Consider the following 20438-nt stretch of genomic DNA (forward strand, 5'->3'; position numbering starts at 1 on the left):
GTGAACAGAGGTATCATCAACATTTTGCTCAACAAGAAGATACTGATGAAATAATACACACTAAAAAGAAATGTGTCAGTAATCAATAAAATCTTTAAATCTCATATTACAAGGATCATCTATATCGTAAAAGGTCTAATCAGTTATCACCAACGTCTAAAACTCATAATCTTTGATACAACATGATTCAAACCTATGCACATCTGAGCTCTCCACTTAAGACCAGGGAGAGAACTAAATATGGCTCCTTCCCAAAACATGGTGGGAATGGGAGAAAAAATAATTTATTTGAACCAAACAGGATCTCTTACTCAGGGTACATGAATGTATGGTGCTGCACACTAACAAGTTGGCTTCAAAAGTTAGCAACTCATATGTGGTTGGAAGGACAGCTTCCTCAATGTTCAAACTTGGCACCTTATCTGGGAGAATTCCTTACTCTTAGCTGCAAATGTCTCAGCTACTAATATGGGAAATGCAATTGTGGCATCACAATGCACCTACATTAAACAAATCAAAAACAGTAACAGAAATTAGAATCACACACCCTTTGAAGCCTATAGTCTGATACTTATCAGGGGTGGAAAGGCCAGTGAAAGAACCTTATTCGTGTATCGATTTCTGTTACCCTAAATTCAATCCCAGCCAGAAAAACATAAAAAATTTAACAAATAAATTATTTGTCAGGTTGAGCAAAGTGCATATTCTCTCTGAAACTTTTGCCACTTTTAGCACTTCCCTCTCCTCAAGAATTTTGTGATATTTCCTCTTGAAACTTCACCTCCTCTTAATCTCGTGGACAAACCTTTTTCCCTATCACCAATCACCACCTGTCAGACAAACCTTTTTCCCCTCTCTATTTAATCGCATGACAACAAATCCAAAAGACAGCACCCAAAAGGAGATGCTTGCACAAACTGTATTAGAGGTAAGTTGTTAACCTTAACGGTCTTGGCACCACCCCGTATCTTTCCCCATGATACAGCTTCATCAGGACGGGCACCGGAGTCACTACCATCAAACTCTTGTGCAGTGTTAATGTAGACAGCAAAATCTGCTCCATTGCGCATCATATTGGCATTGCAAACATGGTGCTTAGGCAGCCCTCCACCCAGGATAATCATTCCCGTCTTCCTCGAACCAGCATGGACAGCTTCACTATTCACGGCCCTGATATCTGGTTATAGAACTTAATTATGTTAGTTCGTTTGTCAAACAAATTCTTGATGAGAGAAAAGAATCACTTATACCTCCTACAATGTCTATGACTAGACCAGGATTAAGATCTGGATTATCTGGATCTCCCTTTTTGAAAGAATGGAAGTATAGCATGTCACCCAGTGATCCATCGGTTAAGCCAGGGCAGAAGACAGGAATCCGGTTCTGAGAATGATAAATACGAGAGTAACATTAAATTAAAAGCTCAAAGAAAATGCATGTCTTTCCTTTTATTTTCTGGACTGAAATAACCACTAAACCATCCATTCTTCTCAATAGAATGATTATGACTTTTTGAAAAACTGCCCAAGTAAAAATTAGGAAAATTTCAATGATGAAACTTCTGATCATCCACAAATTATCATAACATGTTGATAACTGGGCTCAAATCAGTATACTGGAATGGGTAATAATGGGATCACGCCTAAGTTCATTCTGTTGTCTATTATTCAGGTATTAAACCCGAACGTGCAACTAGAAGAAATTCTGGATTGAAGGGGGAAAAAAGTTTTAGGGACAAACTTTAGTAACTTCACGGAAACGAGATTTGTTCTATTGGGAATTAAGTCATAATATTTCAGCAGGCAGTCTTATGCTTGTGACAAAATTTCACTTTGAATGTCTAGGGTGAGCTCGCTCACATTGCCGGTCCCAAGCCCGGATAAAGGAGGAGGGGTGCCGAGGGTCAATCGGAAATAGCCTCCCTACCCAGGTAGGGGTAAGGCTGCGTACATCTTACCCTCCCCAAACCCCGCTATTGTGGGATTACACTGGGTTTGTTGTTGTTGTAATGTCTAGAGATAAAACGGGTACTTCTAGAACCTTCTTTTTTTGAGAAGGTAAAAGGATTTTCAGCTTGTCAAAACAGCACTAGGTAAGATTGCGCCCAAAAGAAGAAATAAGAAAAAAAAATAAACTAGGCTGACTAGTTTCCTACCAAAATATAAGGTGTAATTATTATATGTTGGACGAAAATCATTTGGCATTCTAACTTCACTAATATAATTTCATCAAATATGTAATGAAAGGGAAGTGATGAGAAATGTACCTTGTAAGCCCAATACAAGTATGAGGTCTCATCATTAATTTCTTTACCCAGGCGAGCAATGACCTTGGATGGTGTCCACAGAACCTTCTGTATTACAAAAAGAAGCTAAAAATGTCAGATGTCAAATTATCACAAGCCAAAGCTGAGATGGCTGATAAAATGAATAGTAAGCATCATCCTTAAATGACAAGTCTATCATATTCAAAAGAATATCACAAACGCAATAACCCAAGCCAAAATCCATTTGTATTTGAAAGTAATTCCAAAATACAGGTTAAATGCTAAAGCTTCAGCCAATATTAACAAGTCGGGAATATCCAACACTGGACCAGACAAGAGTTGATACCTCATTAATCTGCTCCTCATACATTTGGTCGAAAATTGGGATGATCCAATTCTCAAATTTGCAGTAGTTGTCATTAGGAACCAATAAGTTACCAATACGGTTCAATCCTTTCGAGCGTAGAACAGCTCCAGGTAAAGAAAAGTCCCCCTTGTAGGTTGGTGCGAGGCATTTTATGAGATCTTCCTCAATACCACCAGCTGTAGTAACAACAACATCAACCTGCAGGGACGGAAGAAAATTTGCTAAGGTCCAAGAAGCAATAAATAATAGAAAATTCTTCCATACGGTAACAATGATTTCATTTCACAAATGCTAAGCATGACAGCTATAACCTAAAACTCAAAAATAGTACTCCCTCCGGATCAAAAAAAGAGTCCACTTAGCCATTTGCACACCCCTTAAGAAAATACTAACTCCTAGACAAAAATAGGTAATTTGACTAAACTACTCCTAATTAAATAGGCATTGAGATTTGATCATATAACACTTAATAGGGGCAAATATGGAAAAACAAGGTTAATTCTTTCTTGATTTGCTAAGTGGACTCTTTTTTTTATCCAAGAAAAAAAGGCTAAGTGGACTCTTTTTTTGATCTGGAGGGAGTAGTATTTGTCTACCATTTAGTACTTGTGTGGCAGAGAAAGGGGTTCGCATAACCAATAAATCAGAGAGACGAAAAAGAGGGGAACATGGTAATGTAAAAATCCTTAATCTTCAACTAATACAAACCAAGCCTTGCAGCGATTCAGTGCTTGACATAATAAATCATAAGAAAGAGTTTGGAGGTTTCGATTGAAAGGATGTGCTAGTATTATTGTGGTAAGTACAGCTTTAGAGTTTAGAAGGGAGTGGACACAAAAAAAGTTGGAGAGTATATATTAAGATGCTCTCATAAGAAAGTAGCCCTCAAGCTTCAAACTTGACAGTACAACACAGTACAGACATAAAAGTTAATAGAACAGAAACGATTGAAACGGTCCCTTAAATGCTACTACTCACCATACGGTGCTGAACAAGGTAGCGGACAGTGTCTCTAACTCCAGAAGAAACAAGGTTTGAAGTGAAACCCAAAAAGATTTTGCAGGTCACCGACTCTCTGTATACAACATCTCTTTCTTCTTCACTGCAATCCTCCGTGGGTAGCTCATGTGAAAGCCTCCAATCTAGCTTCAAACACATCACAACCCCAATCAGATACACAAATTTCAAACTTCAGGAATCAATTTCAAAAACTTTAAAACTAGTTCAAAAACTTCAAGAGTTCGAAAGAAGAAGGTAACCTGTTAATAAAAAATCAAAACTTTTTTTAAGAAGCACATCATCAGCTATAAAATGAACGGCGAGGTCAGTGTATGAGGGTGACATATTTCCCAATGTAAATTCAGATATTAATTCTATAAAGATAAATTTTTACATACTTTCAATATACATCAATGTACAATGAATCATAATATCTATACCCACCCAATTCCAATTTAATTAGCATTTTTTTTTCTATTTTAACATGAATTCTTTTACCATATTTTGCCTACATAAAAGTTCTGCTAAATGTTTAAACTTTCTCCATTCCAATTAATACGATACTCTTATACTTTATGACTTCCAGAAAATGTTTGAATCTATTTCTATATTAGAATCAAAATTAATTAATGGTATTAAAATTATAAACTTTAATGTAATGCTTTCTCAACCAATACTTTTTTCCACTGTGACTAATAATGTAATACATAAGTCAAGTTAACATTCCAAACCTTGTTTCCAGTCAAATACCAGTCATATAAAATGGAAAGGTCAGAGTAGCTAAAAAAAAAAAAATTATAAGTGATTTGAAAAAAAGAAATTGAAACCCACATACCAAAATACAAAAATTTGTGTAAAGCAATTTAATTTTTTCCTAAGCTCAAGAAATAAGTGACTCGGACTATTCAGCGAACAAATTCTATAGCATACAATCTAAATTAATTAACTGAAAATAAGATAATTAGCATAAAGAAATAAGGTTTTCAAGAAAAAACTGACCATTTGATTAACAATTTGAATGGCGTCACCAAGATTAGAAGCTTGGAAACCAGTGGAAACCATAGACTTGAAAAGCTGAGCATAGTTAACTCCTTTATTGAAATCATAGCCTTCGATTTTTTGGCAAGAACCTTCAAGATTTTCTGATTCTTTGAAAACAACTGATCTTACTGACTCCATTATGTTCTCTTTCAAGGCTTCTCCCATTATTGTTGCAGATTACTGCGCGGCGACTTTCTGCGGTTTTTGAAACGCCAGTTTTTATGTATTAATCGCTCTCTTCGAGATGGGCCGGTTAGTGTTCATTTATTGTTAGATTTGCACAAATAGGATTTTGTGAAACTTACATAAACAGCCATCTTTTAGAGCCCATTTGAATTAGCTTATAAGTCTTTTTTTGAGTGTTTAACTGACCAGCTTATAAGTTATTTTATGCTTAAAATAAGCTCAAAAAAATAATTGGGCCCGTTTGAATTAGTTTATCTAAAGCAGCTTATTCTTTTGGGGTGGTCTTTAAATTTTGCCCCTCATATTTGTGGTCTTTAAATTATGCCCTCATATTGCTGGTCTTTAATTTTTGTTCTTCGCATTGTAACTCTGAGCGTTCACGTAGAAATCATGAGGTTCTGAGTTCGAACCCCCGCTCAAGCATAAATTAAAAAAAATTACAAGGCAAGATTTGGGTCGCGTGTATGCCGGACCCGACATACTCTTGTTAAGGAATTACTAAACTTATGTCGGACCCAGCATACTCATGCCTTATGGGCAGACTTGGCATAAGTATGCCGGGTCCGACATAACTTTGGTAATTCCTTAACAAGTTTATGTCGGTGGGGGCATACTTTTAATGGGCAAACTTTTATGCCTAACCCGGCATAACTTGGGTAATTCCTTCACAAGTGTATGCCGGTGGGGGCATAGCGAAATTTAAACTCTGCCTTGCGAATTATTTTTAAAATTTTGACTGTGTGGGGGTTCGAACCTGGAACCCATAGATTTTAGCCGAATGATAAAATTTAAAGATTTCAAATATGAGGGGCAAAATTTAAAGACCACCTCAAAAGAAGGGCAATTTTGTGAATTGCCCGCTTATAAACTGAAAACAGCTTATAAGCCAAAAAAAATAAGCTGGGCTATCCCAACTTATTTTCTTTGGGCTTATAAGCTGCTTTTTTTAAGCCCATCCAAATAGGCTCTAATAGCTTCTAACAATTTATAGCTATTTTTTCTATATTCACAAACCGTAGCTAGTTTTTGTTGTATTAGCGTTTTTGAAATACAAAATCCGGCATTGCGTTTTTGAAATACACAGAAATACAAAATCTAGCAAAGTAAAAATAGGTTGTATTTATGGAACAAATTCTTTTCTTTCATTTTAAATGGTAAGTCAAATTAAATCAACTATGTATCACGCATAACGGCTGAAGCTCCATAATAGCTCACGTTTCTCTCTCCAAATTACTCCATTCCAAACTTTTTGAATTCAAAAAAACTCAGCACATAATTCCAAAAATACAGAAGTCTCCCAGAATACATCGTTTTGCTGGATTCGGTTGTATTTCAATTCTTTTAAATACACGTAAAATACAACAGTTGTTGTATTTCGTCGTTTTGAAATACAGCGAAATACAAACGTCCCAGCAGCTTTATATCATTGTTTACAAATGTCCCATCGAAGCATTCACTATATTTACACCAAAAAAAGATGAAGACATTAAAATACAGCGAAATATAAAAATCGTGAAAATGAAGTGGAGTAAAAACATGCTTTATATTTGGAACATTCACTATATTTACACCAAAAAAAAAAGATGAATACATTGAAATACAACAAAATATAAAAATCGTGCAAACGACATTTAGTTGCTCGAATCTTCATAACGATTTACTGGAAAAGCTTAGCAAAGGCGTTGATCTTCACAGAAAATAGTGGCGAGTAAGGCCTCTTTTGATTGCTCCGGAGATTAGATAAGTAATAACTAAATCCTTCTTTGAGGCAAAATTTCAAACAGGTGGTAGGCAGGAAGGAATTTTAGTTGAAGTGAACAAATGGGAGTGTCAATTCTCCCCCTTACTAGATTTCAGTCACAAATTGAGTCTCAATTCATATATCAACTGCAGGTGTTGTTTCCCAAGAGGCTTCAACTATTTTCAGGAATTTGATAACATGTGGAGCTGTGGATACTAATGAATCTGGAATTGTTCCACTTAGAAAAAATAAGACTTCTTTAACTGCTTCTGGTGAAAAAATAGTGAGTTTTTCTTCAGAGATTTGTAAATCAGAGAAACTTGGAGGGTCTCAAAGGATTTTTGGTACTGCTTGGAATCATCAAACTAATGGAAGGAAAAGTTGTGATGGGGCATTCAGTTTGTCGAAGAATAAAAGTGAATTTGGTATTGTGGTGGTGGTGGTGCTGACGGCGGTATTGGTAGTGGAGATGGAGGAGAGAGGGAGGGGTAAGGGGAAACGAGCAAGGGTGGCGTTCGAAGGGTCCATGCAAAGGAAGTAGATCTCACAGATCTGGGAGTAGGAGAGGGAACAGAGAGAGAGAAAGAGAAGGGTGAGGGAGAAGATAGATTTGAGAAATGAGAGAAAATCAATTTAAAAGAGAAACTTGTGAAATACAGGGCACTAGTTATGATGTGTAATTTAAGAAAATGTTTTAGCTACAAAAAATAAATAAAATAAAAGGCAATTATTATTCATAAATAAGCCTTAGAGGTAGCTATGACAAGTAAATTTTCTTAGGATCTTTCGGTCGATGCAAGTATTTAAAATTGGGAAATCTACATGGTGTGGCAAACACTAGTAGGTAATTATATTTAGTAGCTACATTTTATTTTAATTACATCTCATAGCTAAATTTTGTATATCAATTACACAATGCAACTATTCTCTTTTTATTGCATTGTATCAATATTTTTCCCTCAACACCCCCCACCCCACCCCACCCTCTCTCTCCTCCCTCAATTCTAATTTGATGAGACACCAAATATGCTCTGATGATGTGGACCGTTGTTCCCATTCAAAACAAATACTTGTCCATAGCTTCTTTGAAAAGACAGTAACGCAAATGGCGATTAGACGATCTATTTTGATTGTTGCTATTACTGCTTTGCTATCTATATTATTACCAGCTACAGTACTCTGCATCCAAGATAAATGTGTTGCTTGCTCCGCCGGCGCATCCCTCAGATCTGGTTGCTAGCAACGACGGTATGCCTCTCGTTGCCGCCATAGCTCCGTCGTGACCACTGCCTGCGCATCCTCCAGATTTGGTTGGTGGTGTTATTGTTGTGGTTCGCCGGAGAAGTAAGCTCCGGCGATGGCTGCTGTTGTTGCTGTTGGTTGTGGTTTTCTCTCTCTCTCTTGTTGTTGTTATTGTGAAATTTCTGGCAGATCTGGCCGGAGCTAGTGGTTGGTATTGTTGTATTTACGAATATGCCGATTATATTCACTTTTTTGAGCTTTTTTTTCGTTAAATGTTTAGAATGTATTATTTTTTTAGAGTGTATTTGTTAATTTTTGGTGTATCTATATTTTTATGTATTCAGTTTTTACTTATTGTATTCATCAATACAGCGAGCCCGTTTATGAATACAGATAGTTATTTCATGAATACAGTAAAAAAGTAGCTACAAATGAATACAGTTGAGTTGAATATATTTGATTTGAATACAATTTTATTAACAAAAAAAAAATGAATACAACTTAGTTGAATTCATCTGACTTGAATACATTGAAATCTGACTTGAATACAGCGAAATCTGAACTTGAATACAGTGAAATCTAATTCAATCGAATTTTGAATACAATTCGCTGTAGCGCGTATCTACTGTAGCTACGAAATGTAATTAGCTAAAGTGTAGCTATGTCAAATTTTTAACCCTCAAAATGTAGTCATTTTTGTAAGTTTCCCTTTAAAATTTGACCTCCTTAATGGAAACTGTGCAAATATAACCATAAGCAGGAGAAAAATTCCCCCCCCCCCCCCTCCCCCCGGCCTTTTTTTATTTTTTTATTTTTAATTTGGTATTGGATAGACTTCCATAATGACAAGTTAAGGTGGTCGTCTGACGAATCACTATGATTTTAATTGTACAAGACTTACCTTAAACAACAAATTATGGTGATCGCCAGGATTTTAGCTATACAATCCTGAAAAATCGCCAATATTTTTTAAGCTTTTGTAATTGAAATCTTGACGATAACTAATATCTTGTTGTGTAGAAATCTTAGCAACATGTTTTTGCTTCAAAATTGATTCAAATTGTTCAAAATCAAGTCCAATTAAATTCGATGTCCAGGCTTGTAATGCCAAGCGCAATAATTTGCAATTGTTAGATTTAACTCTAAGCCTTCACAATAAATCTACTTTGTTTTATTTAACAAACAAGCTCAATAAAATTCAAAACAATAATGTTCTTCAAGTTTCTGCAACCAAAATTAATCCAAGATGATCACAAATAAGCAACGAGTCTCCAATTTTCTACTGTGCATATCAAGAAAATGGAGGAGGAAGAGGAGGAGGAATCCTGACGGAAGTGTATATATTTGTACAACTTATATTGATGGAATCAAATATCAAATTGGTATCCTTACAAAGAATACCAAAGGTAAAATCATTCCATTTGAGGACCTTCAATTTGAAAGGGTTTGCAATAATATAAAATAAAATAATAAAAATAAAAAAACTAAGGCCATATATGTGCTTTACACCTTCCATTATGTTTGCCTCTTCAAAATTGCAGTCCCACAGTAGGAGAGTTTCATCTGATACTAAAATTATAAATGCCAAGATTTGCATAATGAGTAGAGACCAACTTCAATGGAGGCAGGCCACACTAACTTTATAATTCATGTACACACTATATAGTGAGATCATGAAACACCGCTAACCTTAAAAGACCAAGTCCGAGGAAAGTGAAAGGGAAATACAAATATCATGCAAGAAAGAAAGAAATTTGCCCATGTTGCATTGAGAGGAACTCATAAGCAAAAGAAGAAACATGTAGATTGAAGTACTGTATTCCCAGTTTCACTTTCACCAAAAACATTAAGAACAAAGTAGTAATTAGAGGAATCAAGTTTTAAGAGGCAACAACGAGTTATTATGGCTTGTAGTACTTGGTGGGTACAAAAGGCATCTTGGTAACCGCCCCATCATAAGACTTTCCTCGAATCACAATCTTCACATTGGTCCCTGCCTTGTGGTTACCCGATTTTACGTATCCCATTGCTATGTTCTTCTTAAGACAAGGGCTGAAACCACCACTGGTGATTTCCCCGATATTTTGTCCATTCGAATCTTGAATCTCACTGTGACTTCTAGGGGGTGGGCCTGAAGAGAAAAAGCCAGCCCTCCTGATTTTAGGACCTTCTTCAATTTGCTTTAGTATTACCTCAGCACCAAGGAAGCCTCCTTCTGCCCTTCTTCTTTTGCCTATGGCCCATGTCAGCCCAGCCTCTACAGGTGTTATGTGCTGCTCCATGTCATTACCGTATAAGCACAAACCAGCCTCAAGCCGAAGACTGTCACGAGCTCCTAAACCTGTTAACCGAATCTTCCCTTCTGATTTCTCCAGAATAGCTTTTGCAAGGTCAACAGCATTTTCTGAAGGTACTGAAATTTCAAATCCATCTTCACCAGTATACCTGAAAACCTCTCAAAATACAGATTATTATGTCAGAGGCTGTCAATCAACTGTGAATCGTACATCGGAAGTACGAAATGATTGCATGGAGAAAAAAGCACACTGAACAACAAGAAACATAGAGAAGTTGCCTTATGGATATAGATGGAGCTATTTTACACATTAGTGTGCAATAAGAAAGGCGCTTTTCATTTTATCTGAAATGATTCTGATTTGAGCTTTGAAAATTTAAAAAAGGTTTAAAACTAAAGGATTAATTTTTTTGATCTTTTTTCTGGGGCACAGACTCAGCACTCAATTTGAAGAGGAAAGCAAGAGAAGAAACATACCCTGTCCTTGTGAGGAAGCATGGTGCCCCATTGATATCCAATACCCTAAACTCCCCAAAGTACATCTTGCTCAAATCATCTTTTGTCAGATATTGAAGAACTGGAGCAGCAAGGGGTCCCTGAATGAAAGAGTCAAGAAAAAATTTCTGTAAATATCGAGACAATAATAAAACTCGAACTTATAACCATGAAAGGGAGCTTCTCTTTGTTTCATAAGATAGGTGAAGTGATTTCATCAAGAACTTGAAAAGCAAACAAAAAGAACAAATGCTGAAATCTTCAGTTCCTCTGCAAGTAGGGTATCAATACAAGTACAAAATACAGTGTAAGTATGTAACTGCATTCTGTCCATCTAAACTCGGGGGAAGGAACAATTTATTCAAGGAACAAAACTAGCACGGAAGGTAAAACTGAATTATGGAAGCATTTACCCCTTCCAATGTTGGACATCAACTGATACTAAACAATCCCTTTCCTTGTCTAAATCTGCTAATTTTCCCTCCTTAATACTCCCATTCCTTGTTTTTCCCCTCTCAAACTAGAGAAGGAGAAAGTTCTTTTTTCCTCGAGGAGTAAGACATCCAGTATGATACGATGACAAAACACCAAAAAATTCACTAAACAACTTAATGAAGAAGTGAAATTCAAAAAATTCCTTTCCTGAAATGCAGAAGGAGGAGGATATTCTTTAATGAACTTGTCAAAGACATAAACTAAAAATCTAGAGATTATTGAGAGATAATAAGATTCACTAATTGGAGGAATGATGAAGATGATTTGGTAATATCTCACATGCTGCAGGCACATTCTTTTGGTCAGTTGAAGGAGGGATTAATATGCATGGATTCGGCAATATTTGCAGAAAGGGAAAGAAAATAACTTAGTAATAGAATGAGAAAAAGGTCATCTGGAAAGTATATTCATTTGGATCTATATATTATCACCAGATATGATCATGGAAAATTACCTTAAGCTAGACAAATCCTACATTTCTACATATAATCTAATACTTAATAATTAGCTGGATCTCAGTTTTTTTGACATTCTGTTGGACATCACTTTCTCTTATCCTTGTCTACTAAGTCAAACTCTTAATCAGTTCTTAGTGGCTGTGATTAACATTACTTATAATTCATGATAAGAGAATATTTATATAAAGCACATTAATTAGCATGCTCAGAGCAAGCTAACCTGAAGGGCTAAAAGTGACCTCTCATCATGGATGTGCCATGAAACATCACCACCTTTGGACTTGAATGATTTCATATGCTCCTCAATGTGTGCAAGATCCTTGTCCCTGCAACCCGCATTTACAACAAGGTATATGTGATCATTTGTCACCTTTGTGACCACTGAATCGTCAATTGCACCTCCCTTCTCATTTGTGAAGACTGTGAGAGTACCAGTCCCAGGAGCAAGCCCAGCAACATCACCGATTACAAGCTTTTCCAGGAAAGGGATAGTATCCTTCCCCTTGAGGCTTAGCCCACACATATGAGAAACATCAAAGAGGCTACCATTCTCCCTACAATTTACTGTAGAGTCCATAATTGAGTCCTTATACTGGATAGGCATACTCCAACCAGCAAAAGGCACCATCTTTCCCCCATTCACAACATGGAAGTCATATAAAACTGTCTTCTTGAGATCAGCATCCGAAGCAAAGCATCTGCGACCAATAGTCTTCTTATCAGCCTGACCTAGACGCCTGGTGATCGATTGCCCTAGTTGCCACAATCCTCCTCTCATCTTTCCAAATAATCTGAACACAAATCATCAAAATTCAGACAATGACACTGATCATTTGAATCCATGTAGTTCAAAATATCAAAATCAGACCGGGAAACTACCAAAAACATCCGAGAATAAACCGAAAGTCAGAACATGTAAATAATAGTAACCAACTTATAAATCTTATAGGAATGTAAAATATCTGTGTTAATTTTTTTTTTTTCCAATAAGTATGATGATTTAACTTTTCATGAGATACTTTGTGTGAAAATCGTTTAAATGGCAACGGCTAAAGTAAAAGAAGAATTTAAAGAGCATTTGAACTTTAACAGATGCATTAATCCGTTTGATTCAATAACCTTCAACAACACTCTTTCTTTCTTAATACTAATGATCCTTAACTGCTTTATCCATCCTAAATCACATTATAACTTCTAAATGTTGAACTCCCTGAACCAACCACTTTATAATTGCTCTCATTTCTTGATGTAATGTAGCCTATCCTGGGATTATAACAACATTAAATCTATTTTTTAAGGGCCAATTGCTTTTATATACACAATTGGATGAACAATTAATCAATTAGGACATCATTCACCAGTTCAGATCCAAATACAATGATCTATAAGGTCATACAATGACAGATCTCTAGCGCTGCTGAAAGAGAATAAAATGAAGGACAAAAAGATACAATCTTGTGTTTCAAGAAGAAAAGGAATGCTAATTACATGATAAGAGTTGATGAAAAGAGAAAAGAATATTTACCACCTTTGCAAAAAGATTGAATCTTTATATTCTTGAAAAGATAAATCTGAGAGCTTAACAGAGCTTACTCATAGCAAGTGATATATGGGCAGAGAAAAAAGACACTGCCTTTTCTATCGATAAATACCAATCTTGGAGTTGGTGGTAGGCAACAAGGATAATTATTTACTATTTTTTTAAAAACTATATATATGTAAAAACTATAAATATAGATATATTATAAAAAGGAAATAAAGATTTTGTTGGTGGGAAAGAGTGGGTGGAGGAGGCTTTCTATTCCAAATCAAGAACCCATCTTTAGTGAGTGGTAGAAATTTGGATAGTCCCTCTCTTCTTGTCCTATAGGATTTGGGGTTGTCTTCTCTTTGGTTGGTATTTCATGGTAGAGGGTTAACAAACTTGCAATTTCTCATTTAGTTGAGATGCCCTTTTCAAAAGTGCTCTAACTCTATTCTTTGGTTTGAGGTATAAGTTAATTTAATCTTGATATATATTGGTATTATTGTATATCATGTTTGGTTTTTAAGATTAAAATTTGTATAAGTTATGCAGATTCAGAAATCAAATTTGTATAATTAATGTGGGTATAAGTTATATGGAATTTTATGTGATTATTTTATACGGTATCAAATGTGGAAGAAATATTATGCATATTAGCAATACATGGATAAGAATATCTAAAAACAAAAGTGCCCTTACAATAGTAATCCCTAAAAAAAATTCATGTTTTTTTTTTTTTTTTTTTTGCTAATTCGAAGAACTTTGATATATAGAAAATTAAGAAAAAGTAAATTGTATTATTTGGTTCTCCCCATAACAATCCATGTATTACAATCCCCTTTACAAATAATCCATGTATTACTAAGGGGTTGTTTGGTTTAGATAAAATTTATGAAAGGATTAGCAATGCGTAACTTAGTTACGCAGAAATTAGTTCTATAAGGATTAATTATGTAGAAGTAACAATGGATAAATTATTTCTTGCTGGTGCTTGATTTTTTGCTTTAGAATTAGTATACATTGTACATAATTTAAAGTTTTCATGTTTTATTTCTTTCTAATAATAGAATTAGTTTATAGTTAGACCCTTGACCCTCTTTAGATTTGTATTTTTTTTTTTTGCTTAGCCTTAGTTATTCCCTTTTTTTTTTCCTCAAAAGTTTATCCTAAGGGAAAAAGCAAAAGCCTTGGCCAGTCTTTGTAAAATCAAAAGCGAGATTGCAGTCTGAAGAGTATTTGGGACTAAAGCCTTATTCTTATAACATATATTCAGAAAGTTCCAACTTAAGACTTGTCTCTTCTATTTATGATCTTATGTTCAAGGTTTTACATAACGAAACTTTCTATAAATAAAAAAGGTCAAGCATGATTAGACGTCCTTAGACTTTTTGTTTCATGGCAGTCACAGTGTCCTAAACAGAGGTTTAGATTTGTGAAGGGGAAATAACACCTTGTGGATTGGTTGATTTCGTGATAACTTAGCGCGTTATCCAAATGGGCACTGATGAAATTAAATCATACAAAGCATATCAGTAGAGATCAAACATGAAATTGAATGAAGAAGTACCCAATGATGAATTCAAATCACATTCACTAGTAGGAATTATGTCTTCCATAGATTCCAACATTGCAAATTAAAAGCGTAAGCATATATATTATAACCACGTACATGTAACGCAATATATTCACCTAGAGCATGTCAACAACTTTTAGGACCTGCTTCTTTACTGCTGTAAGTTACAAGATGAAACATTGAGCAAAAGTGAGTCTAAACTAATACGTAAAGTGACATTATTTGTCATTTTCTGGCAAGGTCCTGCGACAGATAGGACATTGATTGTTTATCTCTAGCCATTTGACGATACAATGTAAGTGAAAAAAATGCCAGCACGGCAAGACTGAAATAATCTGTCCAAGTGAAGGCTCATCCATACAGATGGAACACATAGGAGGTATGGGATGACCATGTTTTAGAGTCCATCTGTACAATACTTGAAAGTATGATGGATTTACACCTTTGGTTGTAGGATTAGGAGGAGGAACAATGGGAGGAAGTGGTGGACATGTCACATTGGTATTGACACGAGCACGAGCATCATTAATATCTTCACCATCATGTTGGAAATAAAAAATAGTAAACCACATTACCATAGGCACTACTTTACAGCCAGTGTTTTGAGGATCATTTAGTTGTGATCTGGCAAAAGTTGAAACCTGTTCAGCTACAACAGAGGCAGAGTCTTCAGAGATGCCTAATATATGGCAAACTACTTGTGCCATTATTCTGCAATGTTTTAGAATCCAGTCAAATTTCAACAACCAAGGTACCGCGACGGACTCAAGCAGTTCAGGAGAATGACCATCTTCTTCATCATCAATTCTTCTGTTTAATTTTTCTAGCATATAATCAATTCTATATTCGATGCAGAAAACTTCCTCCTTTTCACCATAGCTAGGCCAATCCCAAAAATTCATGATATTGTCCTCCTGAAATATGCTAAGCTCATAACGGTCGCAAAAGTTACAGTTTTCTACCGGCAGAGGCATATCTTTTGTTGAGCTCTAGAACTTGTGGAATTATGATGATATTTGTCAAAATTATAAAGAGCAAGAAGGAAATAAACTAATACGAGAACAAATAGTAAGTTCAACAAGACGAAACTAAGAGAGGCCTCAGTGGTTGCCTATATACCTAAGGTTGACAGAGGTTTTGTTGGACTACAAGTTGGACTCATTACTTCAATTCCTACACAGTGTAGGATTTGTTTAGACTACTAACTTAGATTTTTTTTTTTTTTTTAAAAGATCAAAGTTGACCCTGTATGATGGAAAATTTAGTAGTTTTGTCCTTCATTAAACTTTTGATTTAGTGTCACTCTGATCATTAGGAAAATATTTCATCTTTGCTGTTGACCTCTAATGGATTTCCAACTCGAGGGTAATTTTACGCTATAGATAACAGTCCACAGGTTAATTTATATTTATTTTTTCTCAAAGAATTTGGACACGTGAAGTCCACGCATTTCATGATGGAACTCTGTTAATACCAAAAGCAAATACGAGACGATTTTTGTCGCAAAGATATAAATAAAGCAAATATCGGGCAAAATTGAGGAATTTCCAATGGTATAATAACAATTTTGACATTTTTCCTTAAACATGAAGATCCCACCGAAGGAATGTTTATTCAATCTAAATAAATTAAAGAAAAATAATATAATTTGAAGTAGAACAATAAATAAGAAAACTAAAATAAATGTGAAATTTTTATGCTACGATTGCTCATGTCGGTCCTTCTGAGACATTCAGAAGCTTAGATCATTTTCGTTGACCAGCAATTAGTTGATATTGTACAAGGAGCACTGAACCTTCTCTCCGATCCCAAAACAAAACCCCTTCTAGTATTAATCCCTGATCCTGAAACCCTCCTCCTGCTGCTAATTCTAACATTGATAAATATGTAACTCTTCTGGGAAGTGGTAATAATGATTTTGCTAAAAGGTGGCCATCAAGTGAATTTGACTCTATTAGTGTTAAGTGTACTTCTGGGACAATATTCAGCCTAAAGGAGTTGTTTACAGTAAGGTGGCCATCAAGTGAATTTGACCCTATTAGTTTTAAATATACTTCTGGGACAGTATTCAGCCTAAAGGAGTTGTTTACAGTCACAGAGGTGCATATCTCAATGCTATTGCTGCTTCTTTTATTCACGGGATGAGCTCAATGCCTACATATGTTTGGACTGTTGATCCAATGTTTCCTTGTAATGGTTGGTGCCTTTCCTTGGTTTGGCTCCACTTGGTGGTGCTAATGGCCTAAGAAGTGTCCCTCCAAAAGACATTCGATAATACATCCATCAACAAGGTCACATATATGAGTGGAGCACCAACAGACTTGGATATGATTGTATGAGGACATGTAATGAAACTTTCTGTGAATAAAAAAGCTCAAGCATGATTAGATGTCCTCGGACATTTTGTTTCTTCTGGCAGCCAAGAGGTTTAGATTTGTGAAGGGGAATAACACCTTATGGATTGGTTGGTTTCTTGATTTTTCTTCACATTCACCACTTTGCGCAGTTAAGGAGGGTTTCATTAAAAAAAGTTCCTTTGTAAATCCTGCAATATCAGTGTGTACATTTGATTAACTCGACAAGCACGTGTAGACCAGCTCTCGTCATCCAGAGTTTTCGACTAAATAGCAGTGGAATAATAACATGTGCAGACAAGAAGAGTCAGCAATTACAAGATACGAAGTAGGCAGAAACTCAGATATCATGTGTAGTATTGAACTAGTAGCATAGATCAATTTAAATTTATATAAAGCATATCACTCGAGAGTCGAGTCCAAACACGAAATTGAATGAGGAAGAATCCAATGATGAATCAGAATCACAGTTACTGGAAGGAATTATGTCTCTCGGAAACAGTCATCCTACCTTGGTAGGAGTAAGGTCTGCGTACATTATACCCTCCCCAGACCTCAAGATGTGGGATTTCACTGGGCTGTTGTTGTTGTTGTAGTATCCATAGATTCAAATATTGCAAATTAAAGGATAAGCATATATAAGACCACATGTAACGCAATATATTCACTGAACTAATACTTAAAGGAGCATTATTAGTACTATTTGCCATTTTTTGGAAAGGCCCATCGACAAACAGGGCATCGGTTATTTATTTCCAGCCATTTGATGATACAGTGTAAGTGAAAATAATGCCAGCACGGCAAGATTGCAATAGTCTCTCCAATTGAAGGCTCATCCATATAGACGGAACACATGGGAAGTATTGGATCACCATGTTTTAAAGTCCATCTGTACACTGCTACTTGAATGTCTGATGGATTTACACTTCTGGTTGTCGGATTAGGAGGAGGAACAATAGGAGGAAGTTGTCGAAATGGGAAGATGGCATTGACCCGAGCACGAGCATCATTATGACCTTCGCCATCATGTTGGACATAAAAAATAGTAAACCACATAACTATAGGCACAACTTTACAACCAGTGTTTTGAGGATCATTTAGCTGTTGTATGGCAAAAGTTGAAACCTGTTCAGCTACAGCAGAGGCAGAGTCTTCGCATATGCCTAACATATTGCAAACTACTTTTGCCATTATTCTGCATTCTTTTAGGCAGTTAAATTTCAACTCCCAAGGTGTCACGACAGACTCGAGCAGTTCAGGAGAATGACCATCTTCATCATCATCAACTCTGTTTAATTTTTCGAGCATATAATCAATTTTACATTCAACGTAGAAGACGTCCTCCCTTTCACCATAACTGGACCAATCCCAGTAATTCATGATATTGTCCTCCCTATCTATGCTTAGCTCATCACGGTCACAAAAGTTACAGTTTTGTACCGACTGAGGCATATCTTTTGTTGCGCTTTAGAACTAATACAAGAACGAATAGTAAGTTCAACAAGAAGAAAAAAAAAACACAGGTTCTGAATGGTTTGGTTGCATACAGGGGTGTACATAGACCGGATTGGTTCGGATTTTTTAAACAACAAACCAAACCAATTGAGTCGGGTTTTTAAATTTATACACCAAACCAAACCAATAAAATTCGGGTTTTTCAACCTCGGATTTTCTCGGGTTATTTGGTTTTATCGGGTTTTTTTGGTTTTATTTTTTCCGGAATAGTCTTGATACAAAACATATACACTTTTACTTTAAATATTTCTTTAGTCCTAGTAAGATACAATTATATAATTAAGGTGTTTCTTAAGGAAATAACACAAAATGTGAGAAAGAATGATGACATTGTATAAAATATTCAACAAAAGATAATAAAATTGGTTAAAATAAATGTTGCTAATTAATAAGCCATAAAGAAAATGACCATAATCTAAAAATATTAAGTCATGTTAAAATAGTACCCCTAATGAGTATTGTTTCATGATAAAGAAAAAAAAACTTAAGGTTATGTATTTTCACTCTCCAAACCAATTATGCAAAACTAAAGAATAGATATCTAACATTATTGTCATTCCTAGTGGTAAATTGAATTTCTTTTGTTAGCATTAGTGTTGAGTTGATTTTGGTTTGGACTTTATTTGAGTTACTAACATCCTCAAAATTCTAAGTCAATCTTGAATAATATGATAATAGATAAAAAATTTAAGAAATATTTATAAATTACATTACGATTAAAAATTGAATACATGTAATGTAGGGTTGGTTTGGTTTGATTTTATTTTTTTTTAGCTAAAACCAAACCAAACCATTATGGTCAGTTTTTTTTTTTTTCCAACACCAAACCAAGTTTAACCAAACTACTAGTCGGATTGTTTTCTCGGTTTGACTCGATTTATCGATTTGGTGCGATTTGTCGGTTTACTTTGTATATCCCCAGTTGCATATATGCAATTTATAGAAGACGGAGTTGGAGGTAAACTACTTACTCAAGGTTAACAAAAGTTTTGTTGGACTACAAGTTGGACTCGTTACTACAATTCCGACATGGTTAAGAATTTGCTTAGACTATCTTACATAAAAAAAAAAAAAAAAAAAAAAAAAAAAGGAATATGGTCAGATTTGGCCCTGATTAGAAATTTAGTAACATTGTCCTGGGTTAATTTTTTTGATTTAATATCACTACGGTAAATGTTTTAATCTTTGCCTTGATTTCTAATGGAGCTCCAGCCAAAGGGTTACACCGTAGTTAAAGCTGAGGGGTAAATTCAATTTTTGTCCTCGAAGATTTTGGAGACATGAGTCTGCCTATATCATGCTGGAATTCTCTTAATGAGAAAGACAAATACCAGACGATTTTTATCGCAAGGATGTGAATAAACCAAAAATGAGCAATTTCGAATTCTTTATGGACAACTTTGACATTTCTCCTCAAATCATTGACATCCTATATAAAAATAAATGTTTATTTAATCTAAGTAAATTTAAGATAATTTGAAGTGGAACAATAAATAAGCAAACTAAAATAATTGACAAATTTTATGTAACAAAGTATTAAATAGCTTACATGTTTAAAGTGTAATAAAGTAATTATTAATTTATAGTCACAGCCATATTTTATTAATTAAGGGTGTGTTCGGTATGGAGGAAAATATGTTCTTGGAAAAACTATTTATTTTTTCATGTTCGTTTGGGAAGTGGAAAATAAGTGAATTTCTTACTTATTTTCTCATGTTCATTTAGTTGGTAGAAAACATTTTCCGAAAAATATCCACCCAAGCCCCGCCAACTCCACGCCAACCCCACCTCCCCATAGCACACCAACCCCCCCCCCCCCGGCCATGGACCCATACCACACCAACCCCAACACCCCCCCCCCCAATTTTTTTTTTTAAGTTTTTAA

General features: G+C 35.3%; 3 protein-coding genes across 6 annotated transcripts; all 3 read right to left on the bottom strand.

Annotated features, from left to right (window-relative positions):
• Positions 1-61: 61 nt before the first annotated feature.
• LOC132621190 (deoxyhypusine synthase) lies at positions 62-4935 on the bottom strand. Of its 3 annotated transcripts, XR_009575448.1 has the most exons (8): positions 4632-4935; positions 3612-3779; positions 2613-2831; positions 2267-2353; positions 1251-1383; positions 942-1177; positions 603-813; positions 62-500 (listed from the first exon to the last, which is right to left on the bottom strand). XR_009575448.1 is itself a non-coding variant. In XM_060335357.1 (7 exons), the coding sequence occupies exons 1-7, from the start codon at positions 4836-4838 to the stop codon at positions 405-407; spliced, it is 1146 nt and encodes a 381-aa protein (XP_060191340.1). In that variant the 5' UTR covers positions 4839-4930; the 3' UTR covers positions 62-404. The 3 variants fall into 3 exon arrangements, 2 of the variants coding, with proteins under 2 accessions (XP_060191340.1, XP_060191341.1); XM_060335357.1 differs by lacking the exon at positions 603-813 and having other exon boundaries at positions 4632-4930; XM_060335358.1 differs by lacking the exon at positions 603-813 and having other exon boundaries at positions 3612-3775; positions 4632-4774.
• A 4689-nt stretch (positions 4936-9624) lies between these two features.
• Positions 9625-13373, bottom strand: LOC132621590 (aminomethyltransferase, mitochondrial). Of its 2 annotated transcripts, none has more exons than XM_060335919.1 (4): positions 13112-13373; positions 11807-12377; positions 10616-10734; positions 9625-10287 (listed from the first exon to the last, which is right to left on the bottom strand). In XM_060335919.1, the coding sequence occupies exons 2-4, from the start codon at positions 12362-12364 to the stop codon at positions 9744-9746; spliced, it is 1221 nt and encodes a 406-aa protein (XP_060191902.1). In that variant the 5' UTR covers positions 12365-12377; positions 13112-13373; the 3' UTR covers positions 9625-9743. The 2 variants fall into 2 exon arrangements, with proteins under 2 accessions (XP_060191902.1, XP_060191901.1); XM_060335918.1 differs by having other exon boundaries at positions 13115-13370.
• A 1529-nt stretch (positions 13374-14902) lies between these two features.
• On the bottom strand, positions 14903-15658 carry LOC132624626 (uncharacterized). The gene has a single exon (XM_060339375.1). It carries the CDS (start codon positions 15656-15658, stop codon positions 14903-14905), a length of 756 nt encoding a protein of 251 aa, XP_060195358.1.
• Between the last annotated feature and the right edge of the window lie 4780 nt (positions 15659-20438).

The sequence above is a fragment of the Lycium barbarum genome, chromosome 12 (genome assembly GCF_019175385.1).
Source record: "Lycium barbarum isolate Lr01 chromosome 12, ASM1917538v2, whole genome shotgun sequence".
Lineage (NCBI taxonomy): Eukaryota > Viridiplantae > Streptophyta > Magnoliopsida > Solanales > Solanaceae > Lycium > Lycium barbarum.

Excerpts from the sequence above, each read along its gene's own strand:
- LOC132621190 (XM_060335357.1), bottom strand. The coding sequence starts at position 4,838 with ATGGGAGAAGCCTTGAAAGAGAACATAATGGAGTCAGTAAGATCAGTT. Across the intron at positions 3,780-4,631 it reads TTCAAATTGTTAATCAAATG|CTAGATTGGAGGCTTTCACA; the intron begins GTCAGTTTTTTC and ends ATGTGTTTGAAG. Across the intron at positions 1,384-2,266 it reads ACTTGTATTGGGCTTACAAG|AACCGGATTCCTGTCTTCTG; the intron begins GTACATTTCTCA and ends TATCATTCTCAG.
- LOC132621590 (XM_060335919.1), bottom strand. The coding sequence starts at position 12,364 with ATGAGAGGAGGATTGTGGCAACTAGGGCAATCGATCACCAGGCGTCTA. Across the intron at positions 10,735-11,806 it reads GGTCACTTTTAGCCCTTCAG|GGACCCCTTGCTGCTCCAGT; the intron begins GTTAGCTTGCTC and ends TCTTTCATTCAG. Across the intron at positions 10,288-10,615 it reads TGCTTCCTCACAAGGACAGG|GTATACTGGTGAAGATGGAT; the intron begins GTATGTTTCTTC and ends AGAGGTTTTCAG.
- LOC132624626 (XM_060339375.1), bottom strand. The coding sequence starts at position 15,658 with ATGCCTCTGCCGGTAGAAAACTGTAACTTTTGCGACCGTTATGAGCTT.